Genomic DNA, 22,416 nt, shown 5'->3' on the forward strand with positions numbered 1-22,416 from the left:
TCAAATTATCTTTCTGTTTGTATGATAAATAAAACCCTTTGCGTGCAACTACTGAATAGCAGCAGTAAAAATGTAAATGGAATGGAATTTAGAAGCATTCCGCATGATTATGGGAGTGCTTAGTGATATGTATTTGCTGGTGGGAATTTTACGGTTTATAAAAATTAATTTTTTTATTTATGATTGTTAATTTTATTTCTTTAAAAATGTAATACATCTTATTATTAATATATATTTTTTATAATCGAATTGGGGTCAAACTATTGTTTCTCAATTTAACTAGTTTGATCAGATCAAATGTTAGTTTAATGAAAATTACATAAATATTTAAAGATTTTAAAAATTTTAAAATCAATTTAATCAATTCAACTGTTCGTTTTCTTTCTCACTATTTTGACATTTTTATGAATTTTGAATGGATTGATGAAAGACCGGTCCAACTCTCATGTCCAAATTAATATCTAAATTGATTTTTGGTGGCGGGGAACAGTAATAGAGGCCAAGGGGGCCTTGGCACTCTCAAAAATTTTGACAACAAAATCAATTTTCCTTTTAAATATGTTGAATAATTTAACTTCGCCTCCAAATTTTTGAGTTTTTGAAGATTTTTTTTTTAATTTTTTTCAAAGTTCTCATTAACCTCATAAAATTAAAAAAAAATTTAATTAGACCCCTAACTTTTTGAAAAAAAAAATCTCATTAAACAACTAAAATATTTAAAATTTGTATTAATTCTAAAATCCGTCACTAATTTCCGGTTTCATAAGCTAATCTAATCTAATTCAATTAACCTAGAAAACTCCCCAGACATAGATCTTCTGAAACTCCATTTTCTCCTTTGGTGCCATAGAAAAATGGGAAAGTTGGTCTTGAATTTATAAGCTGAACAGTTGATATAGTTTGGTCTCAAATCAGCTAGGGTTTTAGGGTGTACTGAATAGTATACCAAAAACGACAGTAGTGGGTTTGGTTTGCTTGGGTTTTTGCAATCCCTACTTGAATGGGATCCTTAAGATCTTTAGCCCTAATTATTTCTTGTCTGAAAATTCAAGAGTAGGGGAAGGACTGCACCTCATTTTTCCGTTCTTATTATTTTTCTCAGATAACACGATTGAATGTGTTGTGTAGTCACACAAAGGAAGGTATTAAATATTACTACAACTATATATATATCAAAAGCTGCTGTTGAAAACGCTTTTGATTTTAATGCGGGTGTTTCATCAATGGCCTAATCACCACCCACCTATATGTTTTCTAGGGTTTCACAAATGAAACATATTCCAACCTTTTGTTCATGTATCTTTATTGTCTTTGCTTTTACAACATGAAGCTATCAAAAAGAGTATTATAGTTGACATTTACTTGCCAATGTTCTAAATCATCTAAAGGGAAATTTACCCAATTAATTAATCTATTTAGGTCTATTGTAACATCGGTTGGTTTAATTGGTTAAGCCGGTTAAATCGATTGTTTTTTTTATTTATTTCTTTCTGAGGATAATAAACTAAACATGAACAGAAGTCGGTTTGAATTTTGGTTAAAACTTTATATAGCACTATATCATAGTACACCCACTATGTGAATGAAAAAAAATTATGTAAAATTATGTTTGTTAGAAGTTTATGTAAAAAAAATAAATGAAGCTTTAGTTAAAATGATAAAATTAAATGTTTAGATACCATCTTGTGTGAGGGTTCAAATCCTACCATTTGTGGATTTTTCATTGGTTTCATATAAAAATATGAAAACCAAAAAAAAAAAAACCTTATAATGATATATATATTTTTATAAATATAATGATATAATTTATTTTACAAAAAAGGGAGTTTTTTAGTCATTACTCGATTGAATTATTGGTCGGTTGACTTTTGAAACCAACTGAATCAAGAGTTTAATACATGGTGTGGTGTGCATATATATTATTATAAATATATTTAAAAAATAAATATATTATGTACATTATAAGTCAGTTAAATAAGTTGATTATCGATTATGAACTTTCACCATCAACAACCAAAATAACTTACTTTAACACTACAATATTGAATTAACCATCATAACTGATTTTATTGAACCGACATGACCGAAAACTATCAATTAAGTCCGTTTGAACTAACTCTTACTCTCCTTAGCTAAAATAGTAAAAAATCCTTAAACACTATTTAGTGATATTTAGAGAAAAGTTAACATTAAAAAAAAAACAAGCCTTTGATTGTGTTTGGCACAGTTGAAGTCATTTATTATATATTGATATTTAATAAAAATTAACATGAAAGAAATGCTGTTTTGGTAGTGCTGGTAAGGTTGGGGCTCTGAAACTTTTCCTTTGAGCGCCCAAGTTTTTAAGTCTCATCGAATGTAATTTATATCTAAACTTTCTTCTAGAAATATTTTGGTTAATTAATTGATAAAGATCAATCCTATTTGTAATTGTTGATATAGTTGTAATTAAAAAAAAAGTGTGAAATTTCATGATTAAACCTATAGATACGGTAGCATATATGTGTTATCCCTCTATCTTAAGCCCCTCACAAAGATAGTCAACCATACCAATGCTTCGCTAGAAGAACCTCACACTCATCCTCGCCTAAACATCATATTTGGTGAATCTACATAAATTACAGAAGATATATTAAGAAGGGCTCGTTTGACGACACCAATCAATCCATCCCATTTGTTAAACACTTCACTTGATCTCTTCAAGCCAACTTCAAAAGTGTCCTAACACCCTACCCATTGAAAGAGAGCTTAACTAGCTGAGCCCCACTCTTAACCCTCACGCTGTCAATACTCCACTCACACTCTCAAAACTTTCAAACCGAGCGTATAGCTTCGTACCATTTAGGATGCGAAGATTTTTGTGTTGCAACAATAAGATATCTACTAGCAAATAATGGTGAGAACAAAATGGAATTGACTAGAGAAAACACGAAAAGATGTAAGTAGTTGAGAAGATAAAAACAAAATGCAGCTAGTATAGCAGCAACCCCCTCAAAGCCAAATCACCAAGCAAGGCCCCTAGCTAGATAGCTCAGTAAGCAAAGCTACCGTAAATTAAAATCTTACAGCCTTAGCTTCCTGTTGTATCTTTTACCTTCTTGCCTTGTACTTGCATATATACATATAAGCAATCTCTTTGTTATCAAATTCAGCAGCTACTTCTTTATTAACATATAAAAATCTTTCTTTTCAGCTTTCATCATTGATCTATCTGCTGAAACTTCGTCGACTTGGGTTTTTTTTTTTTTGTTTTCCTTTTCGTTTTGGGGTATTTTCAAGTTCAACTTGTTCATGGATTAAAGCTTCTATTGGTGAGTTTCAGGTTAATTTTCATTGCTAATATATATGAGATCATTTTATTCGTCCTAGCCTGGAATTTTTGAACTTGTTCTTTTGCTTCATTGTTTTTGCATGATGATGAGTTTAAAACTTGGGTTGCTACGTATCGGCAAGAAATATGGAAATGGCAATGTTGAACTGGCTTTGTTCAAGGTAATTCCAACACTACTTCACAGATTAAGCCTCCTTCTTTTTGTTTAAAACTTCCAAATCTTCTAATTTATCATGTTTTATTTCTCATGTTACAATTTTTTTTTTAAAAAATCTAACAAAACTAGTTTACCAAGCTAACCTATGTTAAGTCAATTTTATTCATATAAATGATTAACTATAAGACTTAATCAATTAGGATAAAAAAAAGTTGATTGTTTTTTTCGTTTTTTATAATCAGAAGGGATGAATTGCTCACTCTACCAATTTCTCCTTTGCAATAATAGTTACAATTAACAAATACGTCAATATAATATTTCGAAATAGATTTAGCGAATAAAAATATTTAATAAAATATTATGAAAGATATTAAGGTCTATTTGTGGCGGGCTAGTGGGTTGGGTTGGTGCTGCCAGATGGGAAATAGGTTAGAGGACATCGGGGTATAATTGCTATTTTAACACCTCGAAAAAACAACATAATATTTTTAACTTTAACCTCTTAAAATTTTATAATTTTATCTTTATCTCCTAAAGGAAAATTCTTGGCTCCATCCTTATTATTAGCACCCTAAAATGAAAACTTTTCATTTAGGCTCCTTAAAATTTTATTTGTAATGATAAAATTATGCTTTGCTCCCCTAAAATAATAAAAATTTAATTTAATCTTTTAAAATTTATAAAAGTATAATTTAATTTCAACCCCTAAAAATTTTTCTAACTTCACTCATATTTATTAATTCTCTAAAAAAAATATTATATTTAAACACCAGGTCGTTTTATTCATTTATCTAGTGTTTGGGTTGAGCCTCTATTGTTGTGGACTGACCAAATGAAATTTGTACAATTATTATTATTTTTAAAAATAATCCACACATGGGTTAAGGGAAGGCATATGTAAATACAAAAAATGAAAAGAACATAACATTCGAGTCATAAATGAGGTGAAAGTGTGAGAATTCAGCTTTTAGCATGGGAATGACCGATCCTTTCCCCTTAATACCTGTCCCATCATTGGCATAATCACTTAATACTCCAACCACTTACTTATTTTTTCATTTTTTCATTTTTAAATTTAAATTTTTTTATTAAATCACATCGAGATAAATGAAAAAAAATTAATATTTGTTAATTTTACTGACGTAATATACAAGTGGATGACATGTTAATATTTAATTAATTTTTTAAACATTAAAAATGTTTAAAATATATTTTATAATTCTTTTAATGTTAACCCACATAACAATCGACATGCACTTCATATTTTTTTTTAATTTTTATAAATTTTAAATATATTTGTTGATTTAAAAAATAAAATAAATAGTGCTATATCAGCACAAAGTACACATGTAATGTCATGCGGATTGCCATGCAAACATCGTTAAAAAACAATATTTTAGTCAGCATTTTTATTAGAAAAAAAAACACATGGACCTCTTTTAAGAGATTAATAGTTAAATTTAGCTCAAAATAAAATAAAAATTAAATTGATAAAAATATAAAAATATTGATGCTAGAAAATCATCTAACGGATTTATCATTGGGAGAGTGGTTTGAGGTTTAGGGCTAAGAAAATGATCCTTTCTGGGTTGGGTTGTAGGATAGTTGATATATAAAGTATCCTCTTAGGCCCAATTGTTTTGAATTAAATAGAAAGCATCTAAGTGTGAAATTGATGTCTAGGAGTAGGAGCTGGGCACCATTGACAAAGCACCTCTCAACCAGTCAACATTCTAGGCTTTAATCAGCACATCCCCAGTCCAATCTAATTGATACACCTGAAGTTTAGTTTTTAGTCCTATAATTTCAATGCCTATGAAACCTTTGCCACTGCTTTAAACATATTTCATCATAATCTTCTTTTTTCGAAATCAACCAATTCTCTAACCACTTCATCTTCATTATCGGTGACCCTAAGACCCGAGTTTTCCCGAGCTCCCATGCCTCCCATACTTTCTTTTTCCGATCAAGAAGGCCAGAATCAGATAAAGAGTTGTTTGTATTTTGACCCCCATGACGATCAAGGTTTTGGAAATTTATTTTTACATTTCCTACCGCTTCCATTTTTTTCTTAAATCCGAGCTCCGCAGTTCTTCATTTCTCAGTCTCAAACAACGATTTAACTTTTCTTGATTTGGATATTTTTTCCTGTACTATATACGCACATAGAGAGACAATATATAAGGATGGAAGAGATAGATGAGAAACCCCTTTTGCGTGTATTGTCTAATTAGGGATGACTGGAATTTTTGAAAAGTGACTGTGAAATGGGATTAATTTTTTTTAAATAGGTATGGAGCGGTCTGTTTGTCCCATCCTATCCTACTACATAAATTATCATTTTATTCTTTGTATATATATCATTATTATAAGAATAAAATTGTAAAAATGTGTTATAAAAAATTCATATGTTTTATATTAAATATTTTAGAATAACTATGTTTAAATATTTACTTACTTTTAAAAAAATTGAAATGCTAAAGTTAACTCAAAAAAATTAAACCGGGGCGGGTTGAGAGGGGTTTAGATGCATCCAACATTCATGGAATTAGTAGGTGTTTTCAAGAGTACATACCAATCGTAGAGTGAAGTGGTTGGTAGGGCAAAGCATACCGACTGTGAAGTGGTGGTGAATTTGGTAACATTTGCTCTCCTTACCCCGCTTCATTATAAGAGGATTTGATATCTGTCAATGAAGCCGTGACAATGTTGACAAAAATTTAGATTTTAGGACCTTACGCCCAAATTTGAGTCTCACATTATGAAAATTATATTGGCGTAAATGATATAGTTGAATAAGTTTATTATAAGAGGAGTTGTATGCAGGTAAGCAAAGACAATAGATACAAAGGTTGATGAAGAAAATGATTTTCGTAATACAAAAGTGCAATATTATTTCATTTTGTATAACTAAGGTATTCTTCATGTTTGTAGCTTCATCTCGTGATAATATTATCTCTAAGGTTTAAATTGGAATTTTTTTCAGAAGTGCAATGTGTTTTATCACTGCATCTAACACTTGTCGATAAATGCATATTTTTTGAAAGAAAGAACTTTTATAAGTATAATGCTTTTTTCATGCACATGATGAGACTGGAGATCCACACATACAATTGTGCATGATAAAACTTGAACTTATGTAGTCAAAACTCAAAATCTCAACTAACAATACAAAATGCAATTTATTTTAAATGCACTAACAATGGATTGTTCTTGGCATGGTTCTGAGCTTTCTGGCCTTTTTTGTTGGCTCTGAATCTCTCGATTTTATCATGCTTTGTGTTCTTGCATGATTTTGTCTTTGTTTTGATTGCTTTTGCTTGTGAACTCTTTATCACTGCTTGAGTGTAGGTTGCTTCTCCCTTTTAATAAATTTACGTGATTGAGGAAAAAAATGGATTACATTTCCCTTTCAGGGCTTAAGCGATACCAAAGTTACTTAAGAGGGAAAGGATTTTTATTAGATGTGATTCCAATGGAAGGTGTTAAGAATTAGTGTTAGTGGTTGTTAGGGTGTTCATGGGATATGCCAATATGATTTTAGATAGAACGGGGGTAAAAAGAAAAAGACAACATAGGGGGCCATGTAAGAAAATGCAGCTAATGATAACAAAACCATAAAAGAAAAAACAAAAAAGGTCTTGCACTGATTGGAAGGTTGTAGACTTTGATTGCCTATCGAGGTTTCGAGATACCTCGGTAAGGTTGGGATTGAGTGGTTGACCACTTTTTATAGATTTGATTAAGTAAAAAAATTGTTGTTTATTGAATGGAGGAGAAATAGATTCAAGATTTGATTAAAGACTGACTATGCCACTTGTGAAAAATCAATTTGGTTTCGTGCTAGGAAATCCACCATATGGTAGCATTTCTTGGAGACAATGATTTATTTAGGAAGAGAGGAAGCCGACAGGGATGGTGAGTGTGGCGAATTAAATTTTGGGTTAATACAACATTTAAAATTTGTAGAGATTTAATGATTTTGTTTTGAGATGTTTAATTATATGACAGATGCTAATTATATGATTGAGATGGTATGATTTAAGGAAAAAATTATCCTGACTTAGCCTTAAGAGGAATTATTTTATAGACCCTTTCCACCACATTATTCATAATCTATTTTCAATTACTCAATGATATTTTAATAATTTTTCTCATGTCATTGATATATAATTTTGATAATTTTTTACCATGAACTTTAAACTTTGAACTCTAAACTCCGAACCGAATTCAAAGCTCAGTGTAAAAAAGATTACCAAAATTATATATTAATGACATGCAAAAAATACTAAAATGTCATTAAATAATTGAAAATGGACCATAAATACTATGGTGGAAAATGTAATTAAAAAGTGCATGATTTAAGGAAAAAAATCATGTTGACTTAACCACAATTAGAGTGATTCAAAATTTAGGGTTGAAACCTTTTGTCATTCATTTCCCTCCCCAGATTTGTAATAAGAAAAAGGAGAAAAAAATCATAATATTAAATTTATATGATTGCAAAATACTTTAGACTTTGAACGAAAGCTTTGCTGTAAACACGAATGTTGGATTAACATGATGTTGACATATGCAAGGAAAGTCATAATAGGTTGGTTCAATTGATAGAGCATCGATTAACATAATGGCAAAAATCAAAGTTGTCTTAATTAATAAGTGATGTACACTTATTGCCAATATGCAAATGTTGCATTTGGTCACATGGGGTGTATTTGTTAGAAACATGGATCTAATTAATGTTGCACAATGGTTGAAGAGAAGACCAAAAAAGCACATGGTTGGAGATGATGTCTTTGCATCAAATTCACATTTTCTGATAAGGGTGTGGTTTTGGACTTTTGCTGAAATATGCTTTTAATTTGTACTTAGAAAGAGATTGACATTGGCGCATCAAGTTAACTAAGAATATTATGCAATAAATTTATAAAAATCAATATAAAAAGTAAATTTGATTATGAATATAGTGGTAAAATTGAGATTATGAAAATCATTATATTTTGAGTTTAAATCTCATCATATATATATTTTCTTGGTTTTATATAAAAATTTAAAAAGGAAAAATAATTTTAAAATAGTATTTATTACTATGTAAAAACAATGAATTTTTGTTAATTTCACAAAATACTCAATTGACGGGTGGCATTAGTCCAATCTAAATATTTTCTTTGAATATAAGTGGAGTGGTAATAAATTTGTATTTTAATAATTTTGAACACTATTAAACGCGTACTTAATCTTTGAATTTATAATTGTTTTACTTATAGATGATATAAAAATATGAAAAAGACAAAAGTATTACTAATAAAAATAGTTGGGTGTAATGAAAAATCATATTATACTCCTAGAAAGAAAAATCAAGTTTGTAAGCTATAAAATCATAATTGTTGTTAATTTTTACAAGAGTTTTACCTTTTGATTGGTCTGGTCGGTGACTCACCCTTTGGGGTTTCTTCTCCACTATCACAATTGCTTCAGCCACTCCACATCTTTTTCTTCCATTGGTGCTTTTACAGCCTCCACTTCATTTCTTTTATCTGTCTATCTCTTAGGGTTTTCTTTTTCGCAAGAAGTGCTCCTAATGATTCAGAACTTACGGCATGTTCTAGGTTTTAGGGTCTTTCAGGTTTTTTTTTAAACTAGGGTTTGCTAAAGGATCTCTCTCACACAAACAACACCCAGAACTTTGGGGTGTATAAAATGCCAGATTTTGAATGTATATATATGCCCAAAAAATTCAACCTGTCATCTCAAAATCTTAGGGTTTTTTCTTTCTTTCTTGATTTGTGCTTTTAAGTTACAGATTTGGGAATAGCAGTTTTAGGGTTTGAAGGGTTTTCCAGTGTATATCTTTCCTCTCCATCATTTTGGGCAAAGTTGTACAAATTTAAGCAGACCTGTAAGAACCCTAACTAGAAGTGATGCCCACATACCTATTTAGCAAGAAGAACTTAATGTGGGTGGTCCAAGTGAAAATGGTGGATTTGAGGACAAGTTCAGAAAACTTTTATGGGGTGAAGATGGTAAAAAAGAAAATGCAAAACAAAACAAGGATCAATGGCTTTAGGGTCAAAAGTACTATTGCTGTTTTTCCTTCTTTTTTTTTCAGTCAGAGAACACTTATTCATCTTCACATGGGTGTGGATAGGTGGATACCAGTTCAGGTCTGTAAGGCAGATTATTCACTCTCATTTTAATTTTAACCTTTAGATTCACCCATTGGCCTTTTGGATGTAAAAAAGAAAACGGAAACTTTTTTTTTCTTCTCAAATTGTATATAGTCTGTAGGGCATATATAGGCTAAGCAGACAATGCTATTTAACAAATATATAATCATGTATAAGTCACTCACAGTCACAGACATGAAAGGATGAGGAGTTAAATAAAAGGATGAACGGGTAACAAAATTTGCAAGTAGTTGAGTTTATAGATAATAAAACGGATGCAAAAGATACCGTGACTTCAGGGTTGCTAATGCAATTGCTAGCAATGCGATGTAGTGTCTAATTTTCGGCTTAAGTTGGAATTTGAGGCAGTAATTGCATGGTTTTTTTAAAATAGGATTAGACTGGTCGATTGGGTCGAGGATGAGTAAATTCAATTGTTCATGTAAACGAAAGAGGGTGAATCCGTTAATTACTTTGTTTTACTTATTCTTTTAAAAAGTTTCAAAATATTGGACGGTCATATTTAGTGAACCAAATCATCAATAGTCGCTACAACTTAGTTTCGAGTTTTTGGTATGTCATATATCTTAATTCCTATGCAAAAATATGGATGCAATATGTATTATTATAAAATAATCATATAAAATATTAAAAACAAATAGATAATTTAGTGTTAAATAATTCATTATACAACAATCAATCTAAAGAAAGCCTAACATGTACTTGTATATTCAAAAAGATAATAATTTTATCCATATACATTTTTTTTTAAAATTACTAAGCTGACAATCCATATGCATATTTAAGTATGTATTAAATATAAATATGAAATTCAAATATTTAAAAAATAATAAAAAAAGAATTGAATGGAATAACTTGTACATTTAATTTTAGCCTATTAATTTGTAGTTTGAATTCTCTATATATTTCAAATTTTCTCATTGCTAAAGGAAATGGTCAATCAATGTTTTGCTCTAATATAAAATACATATGTTACTCATGTTTAAAATGATACTGATATAAGCAGATCGAGTTTTAGCTTAATTGTCATTGTTGCTATTACAACAACTAGGAGGATATAAGTTTGAGTGTGACACACTTTTCTTTTTATTTAAGGGTTGAAGGATTTAGATTTTTATTTTCCAATTTTATTATTTAAAAATTATATAAAAATTTTAGATTTTAAATCAAATGTATATTTATACAAAAATAAAAAAAGTTGAACCAAAAAATTCAAATTTTTTTATTAAAAATAAAATATAAAAAACCTGAGGTTTTTTCTTTCTAATTTTCAACAACTTTTTTCGATTCTTGACTTCTTATTTCTTATTGGATCAAAATAATCCAAGTTATCTCCAATTATATGTTACCAATTTAACAGATTAAAATTTCAATTCTCAATTCAACTAATTCTATCCGATTCTGACAACATTCCTTATCCTTAAAATTTTATACACGTATGACTAAAAGAAAAAAAGTAAGCTAGAGCACGATTTTTTTCTTGTATGGAATACCTATTCCTTATCTTTTATTTTTGCCCCTCTTCTCATTTTCAATCATGAGATATGGCAACACCCCCTTTCCCTAAATATTTTTCCTATTATTTTCTCTAAGGTACCCTTTGTTTCCACATGTTTTGCTTCATTGTAGGGGAGAACTTTTGTCGTAATGTAGCATATCAATGGTGAGTTTTATTCAATATATGATCAATTTAGTGCAAGATGCCCCTACCATTTGGTGCTTTATTGCTTTTCTAAATACCTAGTGTTTTTTGGGAACAATTTTTATCCTAATTGTAACACCCTTTAACCCTAAACCGTCGTCGGAACAGGGTTACAAAGCATTACCGGACATATCGGATAACTTATAACTAATTCACAAGTAAATAACATACATAGCGTACTTTAATCAATACAATACCTAGATACATGCCACATTATCAAAAGAAAGGTACATCACTAAAATTTCTCTGAGGTCGGGATTGCTCTGGATGCTTGACCGGTCACTGGCTTTCTACTAACCTGCGCATGAAAACAACCGTACGCTGAGTATGGGTATACTCAGTGGTATTACCATAATTCAAATTTATAACATTAATCAATAAATTATTACATTTTTATTTTATGTCTACAATTATTCATTAATTATCTCATACTTTAAATCAACTTGATCATTAATAACAATAAGCAATATTTCACTATGTCAATTTCATTGGATTTTTAACATCTCATTCCAATAGTTCATTTCAATTCATATACAATTCATTCAATTTATTACTATATTCAATATCAATTCTATTGAAATTTGTACTCACTAATATCATATAACAAAAATTTACTCTTCATCACATCATGAACTTTGGGTTCATATCTTCAAATCTCATATCTCAATTTCCAATTCACATATCAATTCACAATTTCACTTTCTCATTTCTTTCCATAGCTCGATTTCCAATTCACATATCAATTCACGATTTCACTTTCTTATTTCTTCCATAGCTCAATCAATCACACTTATTCAAAAGTTCTCATTTCAATTATTTACCCCTATTAACAAGACTCAGACCTTGACGGATACATGGATTCAACCAAACGCACCAGAATATCCAACCTAACACACCCGGAATAATATAAATCCTCCTTAACACACCAGTATATCATATCCTCCCAAACACACCAATAAGGCATTAGATGCCTCTTCGGATAAACCGAAGCATATATTAACAGAATCATCTTCTCGGCCGAACTACAAATCTCCTCATCACATCACAAATCCTATGGCATGCCATTTGTATCCAATCTAGTCCGATAAATTAATAGGGTATTATTTTACTTTTCCAATTTCGAATTCATTTCCACAACAATTTCAAATATTCAATCAATTCAAAACATCTATTATTTCAATTCACAAACAATTCAATATCATTTAATTCAATATCGATATTCACCTTATTTTTATTTATTAAACATATTATTCAAAATTCAACAATTACTATTAATAAATTCAATACCAATACGTATTTATCATTCAATTCAATCATGATACTTACCTCAATTTTCTTATCAAGTGTATGAATTTAAAATTTAACAATTAATAATTAAATTCGAATTATGGTAATACTAACCGAAATTTTCTCGAATCACTCCTTGTCCACCTTCTCCTTTCCTCTCTCGGACAATGACTCTTACACGACATTAGCTACGTAATTAAATAAATAAAAATAATTAATACACAATTTCATCAAAATATTTTCATTTATACCTAAACTTTACCTAAATTCTAATTTAATCCCTTATCAATACTAATTTTATTTTCCCAATCTAACTCCATATTCTCTCTTAATTCTTACTATAAACTCATTTTAACTCTTCATTTTTACCATAAATCCCTAATTTCAAAATTCTCTCAATTTAGTCCCTATTAATTCAAAACTTATGTTTTATTTTACAAATCAACCTTCTAATAACTTCTAACTTGAAATCCAATCAATTTAATCCCTAATTCTTCAATTTATTCAACATAAAAAATATCTAAAAAATTACTAACTTTCAAAATTTCAACTTCAATCAAATAGTATTTTGTTCTAGGATTCTAAAAATATCAAAATTACAAAAAAAGAGAGACTAAATTAACTTACCAATTAAATTTGGAACTTTTGAAACCCCTTAAGGCGTGTTCTCTTTCTTTTTCTTCTTTCTCAATTTTCGTTTTGCTTCTCTGTTTCTATATATATATATAAAAACATACTTATTAATTAAGTAAATATAATATAATATATATTTTAAATTAAAAATATCTTACATTTTTCAATGTTAAGCAGCCTCAACTTTAAGCAATGGCATAATTGCTTCTTTGATCCCTTTAATTTTTCTTAATCTATAATTAAACTTTTATCTTTATTTCAATTTAATTTTTTTTATAATTAACCTCAATTTAGACAAATTCACTTAATTAAAACCTAACTAACTACACAACTAACTTCGTAATATTTATAATAAATATTTACAAGTTCGATTTATCGGAACGAAGTCCCGAGAATACTTTTTTTTCAATTCGATCCTTTTTAATCAATTAACTATCGGAACATTAAAATTTCTTAACGAAACTTTAATACTACCCTAATGACACTCCATAAATATTTTTAAAAATATTTACGGCTCAGTTTATAATATCGAGGTCTCGATACCTCGTTTTTGACCCAATTTACCTAATAATTTCTTTTAAATCACAAAATTCATTAACTTTTTGAAATATTTCTAAAATCACGCTTAACTTATAATTATTAATTAATAATTTTTCTAAATTTTTTATCGGATTTAGTGATCTCAAATCATTGTTCTGACACTACTGAAAATTGTGTTGTTACACTAATCATCCATGGGAGGGTGGGGGGAACTTATTTATAATTTATGTGGGGGTATATTAAGAGAGTTTTTTTTTTGAAAGAAAGAGAATAATGATTGTATGAAATAGGGATAAGCCTCAAAATTATATATGAATTTTGATTTATGTGTAATTTTATATATAAATTTTGATTTTGTGTAATTTCATACACAAAATTTTAATTTGATCTAATTCTCAGAAATTATTAACACAATTATTGATATAATGCCATTTTATGTTTATATATTATATACACAAATAATTATATTTATCCAATATAAAAATAAATGTATATAATTGAACCAAAATTAAAGTTTCATTTATACATTTGAACCACAATAAAAATTCCATATGTATAATTTAACCAAATTAAAGTTCATGTATCAAATTACACATTGAATAAAAGTTCATGCATAATTTTAAGATTTGTTCCTATGAAATAGGGTGTATTACTTTCATTCAAATCGTATTATGTGTAATAATTAATTATGAAAATAATTTACTAGTGATTTTTATAATAAATAATTGGTTAAAAGTGATAAACAATCAGTTCACTCTTTAGCAATAACTTCCTTTAACAACATTTTATTATAACAATTAAGTTTGCTGTAAAACCAATTTTTTATGTTTTCTTTTTTACTTTCTATAACAACTTTCCGTCTATATCAACAAACGTCTTAATATTTAAAGTGCATTCTTTCCTAAATTAATTGTCTATAATAGTCAATTACCCCAAATTTTAATAAAATTAATTCCATTCCTAAGTGAAATAAAAATAATAAATTTTAATTAAGATATTATTTAAATTTTATATAAAAATATATTAATTTTACTTTATTAGAAAAAAATAATATTTAATAAATAAAATTACATTTATAAATTTTATTAAAAATACAATTTCATTAATTAATATTATTATAATTTAAATCATTTACAAAGATTTTAATCCTGCCACATGTAGATTTTATCCATTATTGTGAAGGTTGACCAATTAAATTCAACGTTTATATCATTATTATTATTTGAATTTAATTTATTTAAATTGATTTGATGCATAAAAAATTATATACACTATCATAAAATTGACTCAATTTCCAAAAATGATTTTTTAAAAAAATAAAAAAAATGGGTGGACTATTTTGGTAAGTGTAAAGCTTTTGTTATTAGCTTTTAATTTCCCATCGAATAGTCAAGTGATTGCTTTTGTCATTTAAATGAAAAATTCTTCTTGTTATGATGTATGCATTTTCCAAATCATTTATTTCTCTTCGGCATTTATTACCAGTTATGACATTTCTGGTATGTGTCAGTAGACAGGTTTTATTAATTAATAATAATTATTGTTAATAAAATCAGGTTGGGGTCTAAAAATCTACTTGTATTTAATAATTTTCCCCTATTTTATTGAATTTAATAAATAAAGAAATTAATTTATCAAATTAATAATTTTTCTATTAATTATTCAATTCAATATTTATAATTTCTCATAATATAAATATAAAAATATCTCTACTTTCCAGAATTACGCATGTTTCATAGGTTTTGTTTAGGGTAATAATTACACATTGTTGTAATTGTAAAGAATTTTACTTTTATTTGACTAATAAACTATAATTATATTGTAATTCTCTATATCATGTTTAATAGTATAAATTGTAATTTTAAAGTTATATATTTTTAAATTCTTAAAAATAATATTAATTATACAAAAAAAAACTATTAATAATACTTGAAAAAACAAATTCTCTAAACAAGTAACAATATTTAAAATCAATCATTGTATATATTATGTAAGTCCAAGAAAACATTAACAATACGATTACTAATAAAATTTTATCTAATTACGCTGGCATTCTATATTTGTTGGTCTATTCCGTCTATAATATTTAATATATACTCATTATCATCATCGATTGGTTATAATTAATTAATAATAAATATTATGTAATTTAGTTAAATATTTAGTAAGTCAAAATGTATGAGAAATTATCTCTCGTGTAAACAAGATTAATGAAATAACATATAATTACATTTAAAAATAAAATATATGTCAAATAATAAAAATAATATTATTGTATAAAAATAAATTTTAAAACTTAAATAGTGTATGTGTATATTTGAAAAGTGCAATTGATTTTAAATTTAATTACTCACGTAATTACTTAAATCCTCTTCCTTCCTTAAGTATTAAAAATTGTTATCAGAACACTTCAACTACATTCAATTTAGTAGTACTCACTAATTACAATAATTATCCAAATATATCGCACATATGTAATTATAATCAACTACACCAAAAATTCTATTTTTAGGTTACTTTTCAAAATATTTGAAAGCTTTTATTTTGTTCTCATTTTTTATGATCATTCCAAAATAGCTTAAATTTATCCTACACAATAAAACAAAGAAAATCATAAAATCAATTATTTTTCCAAAATATCTTAATATAATCAAATTTCTTCAATTTTTTTTAGATTGGTGAAATTTGAAAATTTCCAATAATCCCATGTAGCATTGTATGTATTTTAAGTGTTCATGCTTTCATCTATAAATAAAACTAAGCTCTCAATAGTTTTCTCTAACTTTTGAGTTTATAGTTGAAAATTTATGTTATATACATATAAAAGAAAAAAGAAAAAGAAATGAATAAGTAAGAGGAAAGAGTCAAACTAACGGGAGTCGAGATCCAGATTCAAGCTTAACTAAATAAAGTGGAATTTAGCACTTATAAGTGTGGAGGTCCTAAGTCAGACTTATTAGCTAATATTCTTTTTCCTTGTCTCTTCTCTGATCTCGAGGGAATTCAATGATTAAAAACCTATGCTAAACTCAAACACTTATGATGTTGATGTACTCCTACATAGATTGAAAAATAATTAAAAATTTTCCACTAACAAAGTAAAAACAACTTACAAAGTTTATCATATGCTGCAGAAAATCAACCTAATTTAGCTACAAATTGTAGGAGAAATTATCATAAAGAGTGAGTTTCATAGTGCTTCCATGGTAATGAACCATCTAAACCATCTAAGCATGCACAAAAAGGATGCCCACTAAAGTTTCTATTATTTCATAGCTTAGATTTCAATAGAATTAATCTCTACAAGTATTAAATTCACAAAGTCATGCAATTGTATATGCTTAAGTTTAGGAACATTGAGCTGTACTGTTTGAAGTCATGATGTCCACTATATTATAATATTCCATCATACATGAAGATATCCCTATAATTTCTACTTCATATTATGAGATGAATGATGGATATGTTGTTTAGGCTTTGAAAAAACATGGCCTGAAAGTGGAAGAAAATTGCTTGTAAGGCCATAGTGGATCCCATAACCCACCCTATGTATGCAACCATTTCCTATAAAAGCTTACTTCACCACCAACATAAGGCAAAACCAATGAACAAACACTAAAGAGACAGAGCAAGTTTTAGATCAATTGGTTTGAAAACAACAACAATAACATACAAAAGATGTTGATCTTCATTGCTGAAATTAAGGTTTTACAATGAATCTAATTAAGATACTATATTTTACTTACTTTGAACATAAACAAGGGAATTGCATAACATCATCCTAAAATGATAAATCACCACACAACAATCATTAAAAGAGTCCACAATAAAAATCCCAAATAAATATTTTTTTTAAAAACCTTGCTCATACCATAGTACATACCATATAGAAAGTCAGCAATAACATAGTGCATGCCTCTAAATTTTATTGTTGTAGCCTTCCCATGGTTTGCCAAAGGGCAGAAAGCCAGTGATCTGATGCTGTCAAATTATATCATTTGTTACAATTAGGTTTGGTTCTAGAATTAGCAGCTGACAAACATAAGATCAAAGAAACTATGTTATAAAGGACTAATTAGTACTTACCTCTTGGTTAATTCCAGAGTTTTGTAGACAATTGAACATGGAATCGGGGTTCCATTTGTTAATAATTGCTAAAGATTCATCAATCATATCACCAGCAGCAACCTGTTGCAAAGAAGGGTTGATCTTCTTGTTGTGGTGGTGCTGTTGGATACTAGATTCTTCACCTGTCTGAAAAGACCACCATGAACTGAGTTTGGTCTCATCAGTACTACAACATAGCTTTTGATTCCACATGTTCTTTGCTTTGGTTCTTGCCTTTGCCCTTGCTCTTGCCTTTTCCCTTAAATCCCTTGCAAGAGGGTGGAACTGGAAAGTGGTTTTTTTAACCGTTTTCTCTGTAGGTTTCCCTTTAGAGATGGTACCTTCTAAAGCAGACACCACTTCACCCTCGGAAGTTGAAGATGGACTCTTTGCAACAGCCGCCGCTTCCGCCGCCGCCGCCGCTGCAACGCTGTTGTTATTATTATGGGAAACACGGGCTCTGGCTAGCTTCATGATTTCGTGCCTCGCCTGTATGAGCAACCATTCCACGGTCCTACTAGCTTTGTCGTAGCCTAACATGTCTTGCAAACCAAAGAACTCACGAGCTACATCGAGGGACAACCTCATCCTCCGGTCTCTTGGTCCATTCGCCGTGTTGATCTTGCTGTGTCGGTCTCTCTTAGAAGACGACCGCTTTTGCTGCTTTACTTCAGTGTCGGCATTATGATTGTTGCTCTTCTTCTTGGTGCAGTCCACGGCTGAAGTTGCAGGCACGTTAACAATGGTGCCCGAAACCGAATCAGCCATTAATGGCTGGTGGTTTTGTTCGTGATGAAACAATAGATCATGATGTTGGTGAAGGAAAACATCATGGTCTTGGTCTTGAAACACTTGCTCAAGCTCACATTGACTATAATACGGAGAGGGGAAATTGAAGAAACCAAAAGAAGGATCTTCCTGTTTAGAATCCGTTACGAAATGAAAGAACGAATGGTCATTAATTGGTTCTTCACTGCTGCCATTGCTGTTTGAAGGATACATTTGAAAAGGCCAAAAAAAAAAAAAAAGAAGCTTTGAAATCGCACCGCTAGAAACAACCCTATTAGAAACTAGATTTGAGAATACGACACATGCACCATTAAGGATAGTCTAATTATGGTTTTATTTTCTGCAAATGAAGACTCAGTGTTTTGTGAGAGAAATAAAAGTACTCAATATCTTCAATCCCCATGCTTGTTTTGATTTCTTCTTTTGTTCTTTTTTCACTCAGTTTATAGAGATAGTTAACTAAGCATGTGGATGAAAAATCTGAGTGTTCATTTTTGGGTGATTGAAACTAGAGAGAGAGAGAGAGAGAGAAGGGGTGGGTATTTACCCTTCACAAGCAAAGGACAACTACAGCATGAGAAAGACAGCAGAGATGATGTACTCTCTATGGCTATAGTAGCAGAGTTGTCTCTGTTGCAATAGATAGAGAGAGAGAGAGAGAGAGAGAATATGAGGGAATTGAATTACAATTCTGAGGAGGCTCAAGCACCTCAAAGATGGGAATTGCTTGCTGACAAAATACCCCCTCAATCCCCATTCCCCATCACTTTCTTAAATTTTTTCGTTAAATTTAGAGTACAAATGAGTAGTTGGATAGATTGAATCGGGAATTGCTTCGAGTATTAGTCCATAAAATTGTATCGAAATAATTAAAAAATATCGAAATGATTAAACAATGAATCGGTATAGACAATTATTATTATCATCATCATTAAATTTAGAGTTTGAATCAGTAATGATATATTAAACTCATCTGTTAGATTGATTGAATCGAAAATTGTCTTCAGTACCGATTCGAAGAATAATATCTAATCAGTTCAACAATAAATAAGTACGAACCGACAATAAAACTTGTTGAACAAGAAATCAAACCAAAATATTTTATTTTTTAATATAACCAGAATAAACTACACATTTACATAAATTGGGACTCAAAGCCGAGATCCCAAAGTTCCTAGAGCCTCAAGCCTCGTTAATCCATGGCCTTATTGATTACTATTTTTCTAATTGGCATTGTTATTATTAATATTTTGAAAATTGGATCGATGGTCGAACTAATTAGACCACTGTTTCGATTGCTAATTCAACAATAATTAAAAGTATTTTTAAAAAATTAAGTTAGATCAACCACCATTTTTTTGTCTCGATTTTCGATTTTTTCCCATTTCACAAACGATTTAATCTATATATGATTTTATGCCATTAGTCGAATTGATTGAACCATCATTTTTTTATTCAATCAATTCAACCGGCCAATCCAATTCAATTCTGCCATCATTAGTTGTGATCGTGGTTCCTTAAAAGATTGTGAATTTACCAATAAATGGCTAGAATAAGTGGGAGTGGACTTTTTCCCGGATGAAGACAAATGGGTAGAGGTGTGACCTTGCCCCTTCCCAAATGGTAGATTTTCCATTGAGTCCCTTAATTTTTTTATGAAATTACTTGTTAGTATAATAGTAAAATTACACTTTGACCCCAAATAATTTATGATTCATCTCTATTCTCTATAAAGCGATTTTGTAACAGCTCAATTTTGCCCGGCCTAACTCAAACTAAACAAAAAAAACAAAGTCATTCTTAAAAGTCCAATTACAAAATAAAAACAAAGCCCAACAGCCTACAACCTAAACTTTTTTTAGAAACCCTAGTTGCCCTGGCCCCCTGCCATGCCGCTCCCCGACATGTCAGCGGACGCAAGGCCCGAAACCTTCCCCCTTCACCAAAACGGCAGCAGCAACCTCATTGACTTCCACCGCCCCTACAAGAAACTCAAAAAGGAAAAGAAGCAGAAACAAGCAATCAAAAAAACATATATTGTAGTATTATTTCGGTTATAAAAACCGATCTTTGTAACACGAAAAAGAATGGAAGAGATTGAAATAAAAAAAACGAAATCAAAATACAAAAAATTAGAAGAATCGAAATAAAAATACTACAAAGTTCAAAAATGTAACATTTTTATTATTTATTATTGTTAATTTATTTTGATTTTTTCTCTTTTCGAAACAAAAAATAGAAAAAAGGAGAAACTTTACCTATTTTGCGCCTCGTTAGAGAAAGTAGAAATCGAAAGCTTTCTCTCCTTTTTTGGGAATTTGGCCAAGTTTTCAGCGATTCTGACTCCAGATCAGAAATCTGCGTGAAAAAAAATAATTCCAGGGAATTTTTTTTAGCGATTTTCGACCACCGTAGGCGGCGGTCTCCGTCGCCGGTGACCGATGACCGGTGACAACGGAGAAGATTCGCCTGCTTGTGGCCTGAGTTGAAGCCACTTCAGAGAAAAAAAAAGGAGAATAAAGTTTTTCTTTTAAATAACAGACTAAAATGATTTTTTTTTAATTTTAACTTATATAGACATATTAAAACGGCATCGTTTTGGCCTGGCTTCAAAAACCCCCAAAAAATTTTGTTTTAAACTCAACCCAAAAATAGACTCGTTTTCCCCATAGGATCTGCGTGTTTTTGAAGGGAAGGGATTTTTCTAGCTTTGGTCCTTTCGCTTTTTTCATCCTTTTAATTTAGTCCTGCTCATTTTATTTGATTTAATTTTCCCACCATAATTTAAATTCATGTGCAATTTAGTCCCCTGACCCACTGTGAACCCCTTGAGGAGTGACACATGTCAATATGCTGGGGATAATTTCCATTTCACCCTTTAAAGTTTTCTATCTTATTTTAATTTAATCTTTTAAGTTCCATTTCTTTATAATTTAGGCTTTTAGTTTTGTTATATTTTTAATTTAGTCCTTTATTCCCCTTTCCTTTATTTTTTTGGCAATTTGTGCTTTAAGTTTTGTTTGAATTTTAATTTAATCCTACATTCATTTAATTAAGTCCATATATTTTTTTTCATTTTTTTTACCGTCTGATTTTTCGATTATTTTATTTTGATCCTTACTTTTAATTATTGATATTAATAACATTATTAAGTAATTATTGTTGTTAATTAATATTAATTTTGTTAAAATTCGCTCAAAGAACCAATATTTTGTGAACGTAATTCTATTATTATCATGCATTTTTATATTATTTCATTATTAGTATTATTAGATAATATTATTAATTGAATATTTATTATTATTTTTTTATTTGTACTCATTATATTATTGTCATATTATTTATGTTATTTTACCATAATTTTCTCCATTATCGTACATTGTAAACAATTGCTACATACATCCGTTTTTCGGCATAAGCGCATAAAAGAATAAAGACTAAGGCGATATTCTTTATTTTGAGGATTCGAGAAATTGTGCCCCTAACTTACGGGGTACGATTTTCTCCTCAAACCAAAATAATCGAACGTCCCTTCTCTTTTTTGGAAGAAATAATAATAAAATATATAAGATTTGGGCAATAATTAAAAAATGAGCATTCTTATTTTCGGGAATTTGAGATATCGTGTCCTAACTTACGGGGTATGATTTTCTTCCCGATTAACTCGAAATACGAAGGCATT

At 29.3% G+C, this 22,416-nt stretch overlaps 1 protein-coding gene and 2 long non-coding RNA genes across 3 annotated transcripts; 1 reads left to right on the forward strand and 2 right to left on the reverse strand.

Moving 5' to 3' along the window:
- The first annotated feature begins 3,199 nt into the window (after positions 1-3,199).
- On the forward strand, positions 3,200-19,134 carry LOC121224431 (uncharacterized). Its single transcript, XR_005922008.1, has 2 exons — positions 3,200-3,492; positions 18,266-19,134. It is a non-coding gene; the product is annotated as an uncharacterized lncRNA (long non-coding RNA).
- LOC121224430 (transcription factor DICHOTOMA) lies at positions 17,509-18,947 on the reverse strand. Its single transcript, XM_041107738.1, has 2 exons — positions 17,925-18,947; positions 17,509-17,819 (listed from the first exon to the last, which is right to left on the reverse strand). Exons 1-2 carry the CDS (start codon positions 18,945-18,947, stop codon positions 17,757-17,759), a joined length of 1,086 nt encoding a protein of 361 aa, XP_040963672.1. The 3' UTR covers positions 17,509-17,756.
- A 1,343-nt stretch (positions 19,135-20,477) lies between the features above and the next one.
- On the reverse strand, positions 20,478-21,250 carry LOC121224432 (uncharacterized). The gene is made up of 2 exons (XR_005922009.1): positions 20,993-21,250; positions 20,478-20,715 (listed from the first exon to the last, which is right to left on the reverse strand). It is a non-coding gene; the product is annotated as an uncharacterized lncRNA (long non-coding RNA).
- Positions 21,251-22,416: the final 1,166 nt, after the last annotated feature.

This window comes from Gossypium hirsutum, chromosome D12, assembly GCF_007990345.1.
Source record: "Gossypium hirsutum isolate 1008001.06 chromosome D12, Gossypium_hirsutum_v2.1, whole genome shotgun sequence".
NCBI classification, from domain to species: domain Eukaryota; kingdom Viridiplantae; phylum Streptophyta; class Magnoliopsida; order Malvales; family Malvaceae; genus Gossypium; species Gossypium hirsutum.